This window comes from Mustela nivalis, assembly GCF_964662115.1.
Source record: "Mustela nivalis genome assembly, chromosome: 16".
Classification (NCBI taxonomy): Eukaryota; Metazoa; Chordata; class Mammalia; order Carnivora; family Mustelidae; genus Mustela; species Mustela nivalis.
Window position 1 is genome coordinate 64,440,218 of NC_139035.1, and position 11,841 is coordinate 64,452,058.

The 11,841-nt window shown below is 64.5% G+C and overlaps 1 protein-coding gene across 1 annotated transcript; it reads left to right on the forward strand.

Moving 5' to 3' along the window:
• The first annotated feature begins 3,238 nt into the window (after positions 1 to 3,238).
• Positions 3,239 to 10,667, forward strand: IGSF8 (immunoglobulin superfamily member 8). Its single transcript, XM_082704337.1, has 8 exons — positions 3,239 to 3,324; positions 3,820 to 3,937; positions 6,911 to 7,288; positions 7,986 to 8,447; positions 8,812 to 9,219; positions 9,408 to 9,821; positions 10,156 to 10,286; positions 10,422 to 10,667. Exons 2-7 carry the CDS (start codon positions 3,880 to 3,882, stop codon positions 10,269 to 10,271), a joined length of 1,836 nt encoding a protein of 611 aa, XP_082560463.1. The 5' UTR covers positions 3,239 to 3,324; positions 3,820 to 3,879; the 3' UTR covers positions 10,272 to 10,286; positions 10,422 to 10,667.
• The last annotated feature ends 1,174 nt before the right edge of the window (positions 10,668 to 11,841 follow it).

The window sequence follows — 11,841 nt, forward strand, 5'->3', positions numbered from 1 at the left end:
ACCTCTGTCTTATCTCTTTGCCCGAGCCTCTCAGCAAGTTGGCAGAGAGAATTTTCCCTTTCTTGGGAGGGTGGGAAAGGCTCATCAGGCAGGAGGGCTGAGGGACTCACACACACACACACACACACACACACACACACACAGGTCACAGGACCTTCTTCTGTGGGACCCTGAACTGCGCCGAGCTGGGATTTATGCACCATGAAGAGAGAGAGTGCGCGGAGTCCTCTGCGTGCGTGTGTGGGGTTTCCGCACGTCTGTCTGTTGTCTGGAGGGTACGTGTGTCTGTGTCTGTGTCTTCGATGCGTGTGTCGAAGGCAGCACCTGTGTCCGCAGCTGGGGACAAGGCAGCACCTGTGTCCGCAGCTGGGGCTGTGCCTGTGCGTCCTGGGTCCATATCTGTCTCCAAGAATCCCCGTGCCAGGGGCAGGAGCACGGGCCCCTCCACGCCGAGACAATCAGACGCTCAAATCCAAGTTTGGACAGTAGCCGATCCGTTCACCTTGGACACGCACCAAAGCTTCTGGGCACCTGTCTCTTCCCGGGGGTAATAGTGGCACCTCCTGCCCCAGGTTCTGGCCAGCGTTTAAATGAGATGAAAACACACACCTGACACAGGTCAGAACACGTTAACGGTCCTGTCTTTGACTAGTCTCTGAGAGAACCATGTCTTCATGGCTGTGACCATGATGTGTGACGCCTCCGTCAAAATAAGAGATGCTTTAAGGCCCAGCGTGGGTCTCAATGATCTTCAACGACACACAGGACACGGGATGCCTCACAGCCGTCTCGGGGTCTCGTGCTCTATCTGTCCTCTTGAGGGGAGCTACGTAAACCCGTGAACCAGAGTCCGGGTGTCTGACATGTGCCCCCCCCCCACCACCAGGGATACCTGGAGGGTGAGTGGGCAGCTGGTGATGGCATAGGGCTGACCGCCCCCTCCCAACCCCCGTGGCCACTGCTGGACCTGTCTCTCCCCCATCTCAGGCTGCCTCCCTCCTTTCTCTGCTGCCCCCTCCACAAGCATCAGCCACAGTGCTGGTGCCGGGCACGCCCGCGTGGCTTTTAATGGGCCAGCTGGGGAGGGGGCAGGAGCCCTGGCCAGTCTGTAGGCTACAGCTCTCCGGGCAGCATGTGCGTGTGCATGTGTACGTGTGCACGTGTGTCTCTGTGTTGGGACGTGTGAGTGACGTCTCTCTGTATGAGGTCCCTCTGTGTTATGGCGAGTACATGCGTCTGTCCCTTGTGTGACGCGCCTGCTGCCGGGGCTCTGCTCTCCTCCCCCCAGCAGTCCCCGTTACATAAGCGGCTGAGCTGGACTCGGCCTGGGCTGCGGGCTCCTCCTGCTGGCAGCCTCCAGAACTCCCAGTCTGGGAGGGGTGCGCATGGGAGAGTCTGGTTCTCCCAGGACCTCAGCCCCACCGGAAACACCAGCCCAGCCCTCAACACCTACCTGCCCCAGCTCCTGCCCAGCCCCAAGCCCTAAGGTGTCCCCAACAACCTGAGTGTCCCCTCTCATAACACTCAGCCTGGGGGCTTGGTTATTACTTGCTTCCGGGGTGTCTCCCTGGCTCGGCGGTATGTTCCCTCAAGGCAGGGGACCATGTGGGCCATGCTGACCACATCATCTCCAGGGTCCAGTCCCAGGCCCGGCCTAATCAGTGTTTGCTGAATGACGGAGTTTATAGGATGAAGTAGCTTTGGAGGAGAGACAACGGGATGGGGGACGATTTGGGGCTCTGGGGACAGATGGGCCGGAGCTCGTCACACATTGGCCACTTAAAAACTGTGTGACGTTGGAGGAAATGTTTAAGTCTCTGAACCTTCAGTTTCTCATCTGTTAAATGACACCATCTGACAAGATACGCTGTGAAGACTAGAAATAATGTCCAAAAGGGCCTCAGCGTGTTCGTGTCCCATAATTCATGACATCTGCTGGATGAGGACGGATGGCAACATCGCCCATCTCTCGGGCATCAGGAAGCAGAAGTCTGCTTTGCTCCCAAGTAAAGGGACAGTGGTTTTCCTCCCAAGCCGCCCTACACTTCTCCACCTTCACACAGCTCAGTCCGACCTGTGGATTGATTTAGGAGATACGGATCTGGAGAAATCGGGCTGTGAACATGTGGAAGTGGGAGGAAGACATCCTGTCGCCCTGATCCCGGGCCAGTCCGGGGAGCACTCGGAGGGGCGTCCTTTGCCAGAAGGAGCACTCTGCTTCAGAGTTTCTCTGGTCTCTGAATGTGGCGTCCAAGGAGCCCTTCCTTTGAGCCAGGCATTGGCTGCATCCAAGGAGGACCTGGTCTGGGCTCTGCCACTTTTCCTCTTGAAGCCTCAGTTTCCTCCTCTGCCAAAGGGGGAGGGGAGGGAGTGAGCCGTTGGGAGGAGGAGCCTGGGCAGGTAGGGGTTAGAGGGTGAAGGTGCCAGAGGGGCTCTGGGGTCACGTCCCAGGGACTGCCCCTTTGACAGGCGGCTTTGTAGACCCGGCCGCCCCTTCTCCCATCTGGCCCCCCCTCCTGCGGTTCCCCACTCCCCACCTTCTCCCGCCCTCTCCCCTCGAGGCCAGGCCCCACTCTCCCCAGGGCCAGGGACCTCCGTCTCTTCCCACGGGAAATCCACTCCCTCACCTATGGCTTCGCTGCTCCTAAGGCTAAACAGAACCCTTCAGGCCGCAGTTTAAAGAATCATTCAAAACCACAAACAAGCCCCTTTACACCCCGTCTCCTATTCTGTGTTATCCTGTGCCAAGAACCTCACGGACGTTATCTCAGTTAATCGTCACGGAAGCCCTTCGGGGCGGATGTCATCCCAGTGCACACGAGGAAGCAGGTGGAAGGGAGTTAGCCAACTTGTGGGATGTCCAACCAACATGCCCAGACGGCGCCCAGACGGCGCCCTCCCCTGCCCCACTCCCTCTGGTTCTGCCGGAGGGGCTGACCAACAGGTCTCCGGGGACTTCGCGAGGCCCAGCGGCGCCCTTCAGCCCAGGCCCCGGCATCCTGGAACCCCGGGGTCCCGCCCACGGCCACTCGAGCGGGGCTGGTGGCAAGGCCTAGCGGCCCCGGGGCAAACACCTGGACCCTAATGGCGTGGCCGGTCCCCTGACCGACCCCGAGGCCCCTGCACCCAACGTCTCAGAGGGAAAGGCAGGCAGACGCAGGGTGGGGGCGGGCGGCTGGGTAGGGTCTGGGCCGAGCCCAGGTGCCGCCCCTTTGCGTCGGCCGGAGTCCGGGCGCAGCGGAGACCGAGGTTGGGGCGGGGCCGGGCCGGGGTCCGGGGTCGGATCGCGACTGAAGCCAAGGTTGGGCCGGAGCCCGGACCGAGGTGGGCGGACCAGGGCTGGGGTCTGGGCAGGTCCGGGGTCGGGGCGGGTCGGGGCCGGGGTCCCGGGTCAGATCGGATCCGGGATCCCGGGCCCGGGGCCCAGGGTCGGGGAGCGGGGTCTGAACCAGCCCCGGGTGCGGGAGCGGGGCGGAAACAGAGCAGAGGTCAGAGCCGGTCCGCGGTGCGGGGGCTGGAGGAGGGGTGCCTGGGCGGGGCTGGGACCGAGACCGGGGCGGGGAGGGGCGGAGCCCGGGCGCCGGGGCGGGGCCAGGGTCAGGAGGGGCGGGGCTGGGGCTGGGGCGGGGCTGGGGCGGGGCTTGGGTGGGGCGGGGCGCGAACGGTCTCCCGAGTCTCCGCGGAAGGAGGGAAAGCGGTAGAAAAAGGAGGGGGAAGGGGGGGACTCGGAAGCTCCCGCGCCGCTCGCCTCGGCTCGGTGCACCCACGCCTTGCTGCTGCTCGGCTTCGTGCCCCCTACCCGGGCATGCGCCCCCCCAGTTCCCGTCCACCCAGAGCCCGCGCCGACCCCCGGAGCCTCCCCAAAGCCGGCTGCGCAGGATGGGCGCCCTCCGTCCCTCGCCGCGGCTGCCGCCGCCTCTGCTGCTGCTAATGCTGGGTAAGCCGACCCCGTCCCGGCCCCCCACCCCACCGGCAGGTGCCGGCCTCCCGGCGCCCAGCCCGGCCCGCCCCCCGCGTCCCCGGCGTTTCGTAGCCCCTAGCACCTGCTACTCCGTCAGGGGCGCCCCGAGCCTCCCCGAGCTCAGCGCCCAGCTGCCCTGAGTGGCTGCCCGCGGAGCCAGCCCCCAGCTCTCGGCCCCCGGCTGGGGCCCAGCGAGGACCCACCGAGGTGCCACCTCCAGGCCGCCGGGCCAGCCCCACTTCTCAGCCGCCATACTCAGGTCCGGGGGTCGCTGGCCCGAATGCTGCGACTCCCTGCGCCCCACACTCAGTTGAGGCCCAGCGCTGGGTGCCCGCCCTGCGTGGGCAGTGCGAGCCCGGCTTCGTAATTGCCCGGAGTTGGCTGGAGGCCCAGGGGCTGGTTCTGCCCGTGATCTTTGAAGTTCAGTCTCCCCAAACGGTTCCCCTCCCCCAGACTTTATCTTCTGAGGTTTGGGGCAGTTACCTCTGTTACCTCTGTCTCCACCCTGGGCAGGGTCTCCCTTTGCCTACTTTCCCTCTCTGGGGTTGCACTGGGCTCTGTAGCGTCCCACCGCTCATCACACCCCTTGGTCCCTGCTTCCCTACCCCAGGAGAAGCCAGGCTCTATGGTGACTGATGCCTGATCTCCAAGCACCTTCCGTCTGAGGGTGGGGGGTGTTCCTGGGGAGGTGTTCTGGCCGCTGCTGCCTGGGTTCAGGAGAGTCCCTGACCACGCAGTGGCTTTTGGTCTGGGCTGGAGGGTTCTCTTCAGGGGTGGTCTGGGGAGGAGCATGGCTTCGAGACAGGGAGGCCGCCTGTGCAGATGTTCGGGAGGCTGAAGCCCTTGAAATGAGAGCGCAGAGAGGGGCCACCCAGATTCACAGCTGCCATCGGCAAGGCGCAGGCTGACGTAGCCCCAGCAGCCCGTTTCTAGAGCAGAGCTCCCCGGCAGCGCCAAGCAGAGCCCCCGCCCCCCCCACCCCAGCTCCATAGGTCCCTGGGCCCTGGGGAACTAGAACGAGGCCTCTCCCTGGGGCCCTGGGTGGGAGGCAGGAGGAAGTTGCTGTGGGGCCCGGTTGCCTAGCAAGTGGCCACTGTCCCCAGTGGGCAGCGTGGAGTGGAAGAGCCCCAGGGGTGGGGAAGTGCGGTGTCTGCGGAGAGTTGCGGAGAGCTGCGGGCCCACTGCGTGCAGGCGCTCGCCTTCATTCTGAAGAGGAGGAAGAGAAAGTGCTTTGCTCCAGAGAGCCCACTTTGTGAGCGTGGTGGGGTCTTGGCTTTGAACTCGGATCCGGATCTGCCTGACTGCTGACTGCCGAGCAGGTCTCTGCCCCGCCTTCTCTCTCTGGCTGGGGAGAGAGCTGGCTCGTGGCTGCTTTCCTAAGGCGGCCTGGCTGGCCAGCTTTCCCATGGGGCTCTCCAGGCCTCAGCAGCTGTGGAGCCGGGAAGGTGGGAGGGGGCCCTTCCAACCAGAGTCTGCCTGGAGGCCCAAAGGTGTCAGCGCCACTGTCTCCACCATCACTGAGATTATGAAATGCCCTGGGGCAGGGCCCTCCTGAGTCACACACTCACTCGGCTAGAATGGAGACGTGCTTGGGAGAGGAAGGGACGTGTCAGTACAGCTGGGGAGGGGGCTGGGTCCCAACCTCCTGAGGCCCACCACGTGCTTTAACCAGACGACAGGGGCCTTCCTCCTCCCTGGACTCGGCCACAGAAAGAAGGGGCTAAGAGCCCAGCTCAGGTGGGAAGGGGAGCACTTCTGGAGGGGCTGGAGGACGGAGTTCGACCACAGACTTCGTGTTTTCCTCCAACCTCTGCAGAAAGGCCCTAGGTATGCCCCCGGGAGTGACAGACGTTCTGGTTGGTGAGGTCAGTGCCCTTGGGCCTCCCCTGGGAGTTTTCCCGTCTTCCTCCCCAGACTGTCCCTCTGCAGGGGGCTGTGGAAGCCATCTAAGGACAATAGGATCTTGGTCAAGACATTATTCTTCTCTTCCCTTACATTTCTCATCTGTAAAATGGAGGCAGGAGGCTGACGTAGTCCTCTGTCCTGTGGTGCGGCGTTCTGGGGTCTCGTCCCGGGGGGCTCTGGAAGGATGGAGGGAGAGAAGGAAGAAGCAGGGCCCTGCAGGGGGTCGGGAGTATCCGCTGGGGTGGGGAGAAGAGGAAGATTTTGGAGAGAAAGATGGGAAAGGACAGCTGCAGTTGGTGCCTCTCCACAGAGCGGGCACCTTATATAAGTGACAGCACAAGAAATGCAAATGAAGGCTTTTGTCAGGGAGTTGGGAGGGGGCGCTGTGCATCTTGGGGCCAGCAGAGAAGATCGGCAGGCCCTGGGGGGAGCGGTGGGGCTCTTCTGCCCCCAGAGGCCAGGGCAGAGGCTGGTTCTTGCCCCACAAGCCTCAGCTGCCTCGGCAGCGGCAGCCCGGTGGGGTGGGAGCCGCAGTGAGCTCATGGACAGCTGGAGGGGGGAGGGCATTGTGTGGTGCGAACTGGCTGGGTCGGTGCCCTGTCCTGCTCGGGCCACTGGCTCCATTGTCTGGAGTCCCCTGGTCCAGGTGACACAGCTGAGCCAACCCGCCCTTCTGTGCAAGATTTTGCCAGCTCCCCTCAAACACAGAAGAGGGACATGGGGTCTCGGAATCCCTTAGCTGGAAGGCCCCACTGACTGGCTGGACCCCGTGGGAGTGGGGAGATACTGGAGGAAGCCAAGGTACAGCTGAGATCACGGAGGGAGAGCAGACGGGCCTCTTTCTGCCAGAAGGGGGGTGTTTCCGGGTTCTGAGGCAAAGCTGGGTCTCTAACCTGCTTGAGATCCTCAGGGCAGGGCCCCTGCTGGGTCCCCACCTTCCCCAGGTTTACTGTCCTTTATCGGGCGGGGGTCCAGAACGGTGCTGGTAGCGGGAGAGGCAGCGGGGACCCCGGCATCGTCAGCTTGTCCTGCCCTTCCCTACAGGAGTGCAGTGCCTCGCCCGGGAGGTGCTGGTCCCCAAGGGGCCGCTGTACCGAGTGGCCGGCACGGCCGTCTCCATCTCCTGCAACGTGAGCAGCTACGACGGCCCCGCCCAGCAGGACTTCGAGTGGTTCTTCTACCGGCCCGAGGTCCCCGAGGCGGCGCTGGGCATCGTCAGTACCAAGGACCCCCGGTTCTCGTACGCGGTCTTCGGGCCCCGCGTGGCGGCCGGCGAGGTGCAGGTGCAGCGTCTGCAGGGGGACGCCGTGGTGCTCCGGATCACCCGCCTCCAGGCCCAGGACGCGGGCATTTACGAGTGCTACACGCCGTCCACCGACGCCCGCTACCTGGGCAGCTACAGCGGCAAGGTGGAGCTGAGAGGTAGGGCCTGGGCTGGGCGCCGGCCCGTCCGCCCAAAGGGCACAGAGTCGGGGCCTGGAGGGACCTACCTAACCGCCCCTCAGGTGTTGTGGCTGAGGAAGCCGAGGTCCAGCGGCTGGTGGGGCTTGCACAAAACACCCGCCCGGTTAGTGGCCATTCTGGGACTCGAACCAAGATCTCTTCTTGGCAGCTCGTTGGCCTTCCTCCTCTGTGGAGCTGCCTCCCGGGAAAGGGGGAGCCCATCCCCTGCCTTCCCTGCTGGGGAGAGCCTGCTAGTGTGAAGGGACTCTGTTCCTAGAGATTCTGGGATGCAGGGGTGGGGGCAGGGGGGTGAAGTGGAGGTAGCAGCAGAGGAAGCCGCGGAGGAGTGGGGCCACGTGACACTTGCTCTCTTTCGTTTTTTTGTCTTCTGAGAAGGAAGATGGAGCCACTTCTCTGCGGTCCTGATGGGGGTTAGTTCTAAACGTAGGCGTGAGTGGGCAAGGGGCTGGGCTGTGAACCTCAGCGAGTACCTATTGAGCGCCTGTTGTGTGCCCACCGCTGTGCCCGGCACCAGGGGGTCACGGAAGAAATAGTATGGGACGAACTCGGCCTGAGAGGAGCTAACTGCTGTCCCTAAGGGAGACCGGTTGTGCACCGGGAACGGTGACGGGGCCACCAGCCGCCGGCCCTCCCTCAGTCCACGTGTTCTCTCCAGTTCTTCCAGATGCCCTGCAGGTGTCTGCTGCCCCCCCAGGGCCTCGAGGCCGCCAGGCCCCAATTTCACCCCCTCGCCTGACCGTGCACGAGGGGCAGGAGCTGGCGCTGGGCTGCCTGGCACGGACGAGCACGCAGGAGCACACGCACCTGGCCGTGTCCTTCGGGAAAGCGGTGCCCGAGGCACCAGTGGGGCGAGCAACTCTGCAGGAAGTGGTGGGGCTCCGGCCGGACTTGGCCGTGGAGGCCGGGGCTCCCTATGCCCAGCGGCTGGCCACCGGAGAGCTGCGGCTGGCCAAGGAGGGGGCTGAGCAGTACCGCATGGTGCTGGGGGGTGCCCAGGCAGAGGACGCGGGCACCTACCACTGCACAACGGCCGAGTGGATTCAGGACCCCGACGGCAGCTGGGCCCAGATCGCCGAGAAGAGAGCGGTCCTGGCCCACGTGGACGTGCAGACGCTGTGTGAGTGCCGCGTATCCTATGGTGGGAGTCGGGAGCCATGTGGCCGAGGAGGGGCACCGTGGCCGAGGGGGGGCACCGATGGTCACTGCCTGCCTCGAGGGAGCCCATCTTCCCGGGTGAACGGGTCCTGTTAACATCACTTCGCTCCCCCGGCGGGTTTTCTCTGCTCAGGACTTGGCTGCGGAGGCAGGAGGGCCATGGCTGGCAGGGGAGAGGCCCTGGGTGGTGGGGATGGCTGTACCCTGTGAGGGGCAGACAGGCCACCCCGCGGTGCTGCTGCAGAGGAAGGAACTACAGCTGGAGAGTCGAGGCTCTGTGCTCCTCTCCTGCCTCTGTGACACCCCTTCCCTGTCCTGTGTTTCAGCCAGCCAGCTGGCGGTGGCTGTAGGGCCCGGGGAACGTCGGATCGGCCCCGGGGAGCCCTTGGAACTGCTGTGCAACGTGTCAGGGGCCCTGCCTCCGCCAGGCCGCCACGCCGCGTACTCTGTGGGCTGGGAGATGGCACCCGCGGGGGCACCGGGGCCTGGCCGCCTGGTAGCCCAGCTGGACACAGAGGGCGTGGGCAGCCTGGGCCCGGGCTACGAGGGCCGGCACATCGCCATGGAGAAGGTGGCGTCCAGAACCTACCGCCTGCGGCTGGAGGCCGCCAGGCCGGGGGATGCGGGTACCTACCGCTGCCTCGCCAAGGCCTACGTCCGAGGGTCTGGGGCTCGGCTTCGAGAAGCAGCCAGTGCCCGCTCCCGGCCGCTCCCCGTGCACGTACGGGAGGAAGGTGAGGGGGTGGCAGGGCCTCTACCGGGTTCAGGGCTGGTGGAAGGAAGCTTTCCCTTTTGATTCGGGGCTTCTCTCCCCCTCCCTGCATCAGCTGCCACCCGGCTTCTCTCTCATGCTCCTCTTCTTCAGGATGGCGGGAGCGGTCCTAGCCCCGTGCCCCACTGATGCCATGTCCGTGTTCCGCAGGGGTGGTGCTGGAGGCCGTGGCCTGGCTGGCAGGGGGCACCGTGTACCGCGGCGAGACGGCTTCCCTGCTCTGCAACATCTCGGTGCGGGGCGGCCCCCCAGGGCTGCGGCTGGCGGCCAGCTGGTGGGTGGAGCGACCCGAGGCCGGGGAGCTGAGCTCTGGCCCTGCCCAGCTGGTGGGCGGCGTGGACCAGGACGGTGTGGCGGAGCTGGGCGTCCGGCCCGGAGGAGGGCCCGTCAGCGTGGAGCTGGTGGGGCCCCGGAGCCATCGGCTGCGCCTGCATGGCCTGGGGCCCGAGGATGAAGGCGTGTACCACTGTGCCCCCAGCGCCTGGGTGCAGCATGCCGACTACAGCTGGTACCAGGCCGGCAGTGCCCGCTCGGGGCCCGTCACGGTGTACCCCTACACGCATGGTGAGTGGCCCCTGCCCACCCCCACCCCCGGTCTCTACCCCCCACCCCCATTCAGCCCTTCTTTTGCCCTGTCCTGTTCGCACCTCTCCTGCTCCTGTCCCCTTCCTCCTCCACGGCACTCCCTCCCAAGGGTCTCGGAAGCCCACCTTCCGCTCTTTCTGGCACCCGCATCCCCACTGACCAGAGTCGGGATGGAGGGGGCAGGGCAGGCTGTCGGTGAATGGGGGACGCGGGTCCCACAGCCCGATGGAGGAGGCGCGGGGAGCAGGCGTGGCAGTGGGTGCTGGGCAGCGGCTCTCCCCGGGGCTGAACAGAGCCATCTACTCTCACCCAGCCCTGGACACCCTGTTTGTACCCCTGCTGGTGGGTGCTGGGGTCGCCCTCGTCACCGGTGCCACCGTCCTTGGCACCATCACCTGCTGCTTCATGAAGAGGCTGCGAAAACGGTGATCCCTCGCTCCCCAGGTGAGAGGAGAGAACCCCAACCTCATGGTCTCTCCCCTGCCCCAGGCCTGAGGCGAGCTGCCCCTCCTACCCTCCCTGGGGGAGGAGCAGGTGCCGGGGGCTCCGTCCTCAGTGCACCCCACACTGTCTCTCCAGTTCTCACAGGTGTCGACTGTCTTCCAGCCCAGCTCCAAGACCACCTCTGGTTGCCTGGCTACCCGTCTCCCTCTGTCCCCTTCCTTTAATTTATTCGATCTCCCCCACCCAGAGTGGGGCACACGGCCCGATCCCCCACTCCTCCCTCTGGGCTTCTGTTCTCCCTCTCATGTCCAGCCCATAGAAAGGCCATTCCCTGTCCCAGAATTAGTTTTTCTAAAATGTGAATAAACTTATTTTATAAAACTCAGGCCTAGCCGTGTCTTCCCTGCCCCGGGGCTGAGGTGTGTGGCCAGGCGGTAGTTGGGGGGTTGACAACCTAGTCTGCATGACCCCGCCCTCCCTTCCCACCGCAAATACCATCTGGCCTCTGTGGGCCGTGCCACCCACCCCAGGAGGGGACACCTGGGTCCCATCTGCTGCCTGAGCTGTCCGTGCCTTGCCAATCCCTGTTGGGACTCCAGCGTGGGGAGGGGAGCACAGATGGGGTCAGTTCACTGAGCCCGGCCCCCCTCCCTCTTCTGTCCCTCTTGCATGTGGCCGGGCAGGGGCTGCAGGTGGGGTCTTTTTCTCGCTCTCCACACCACCCCGCCTTCTCCTTCTTGGCCCTCCTCCTCCTGGACCTGACTCCTCCCAGGCCCGGGGGCCTCAGCCTTTTCCTCCCCAGTCTTCATTACATCCTCATTATTCTGTCTGAGCCCCAAGGAAAGAAGCCTCAGAGCACAGTCCCCTGGGTGGCAGCGAGGCCAGCAGTCAGGGGAGGGCCCGTTTGTCCACAGAGCCCCTGCGCACGGGCCCGCACCCCCCACAGCCGGCGTGCGCCCCCCAGGTCTTGGCGCCCCTCCCCTCCAGTGCCCCAGGGGCCCCCTGAATGCATCATTGCTTCACGATTCTCTGATCTGAGAATTCGTGGTTGCTCTGCTCCTTAAGGGGCACCCGGTTTACCTCTTTTAATTCAGTTATTTAAACATTTATTGAGCATTACTAGTATGCTAAGTGTAATTTTTACAGAAGGGGAAACTGAGGCCCAGAGAAGTGGTGTAACTTGCCCAGAGTCATGAAGCTAATTAGCGGCAGCGGCAGGGGCCCACCCGAGGGCTCCCGCCTTCTCGCACTGTGCACAGCGGAGCCCTGAGCGGGAACTGAGCGGCAACAGCCCCCTCCTGTCCAGACTCACCTGTTCCACCGAATTAAACCTAATAACCCTGTCCTACACCATTTGTTCTCGAGGGAACAGCCGAGGCCAGGGTCCAGGACCTCCTCTTCGACTGCCGGTGACTCAGGTAGCCCTGTGACCTGAGGCAGAGCTGTTTCTCTGGGGCCCCCCGTGCTGGCAGCTCTCTCCGGCCCCCTCTCCTGCTTGCAGGAGGCCCCGGGACCCACAGGACCTCGGCTTCCCAGTCTGGAATGGAGCCGACTG

What these genes read in the sequence shown, in the direction of transcription:
- IGSF8 (XM_082704337.1), top strand. Translation starts at nt 3,880, where the DNA reads ATGGGCGCCCTCCGTCCCTCGCCGCGGCTGCCGCCGCCTCTGCTGCTG. An exon ending in CGGCAAGGTGGAGCTGAGAG is followed by an intron (nt 7,289 to 7,985) that starts GTAGGGCCTGGG and finishes TGTTCTCTCCAG; the next exon opens with TTCTTCCAGATGCCCTGCAG. An exon ending in CGTGGACGTGCAGACGCTGT is followed by an intron (nt 8,448 to 8,811) that starts GTGAGTGCCGCG and finishes CCTGTGTTTCAG; the next exon opens with CCAGCCAGCTGGCGGTGGCT.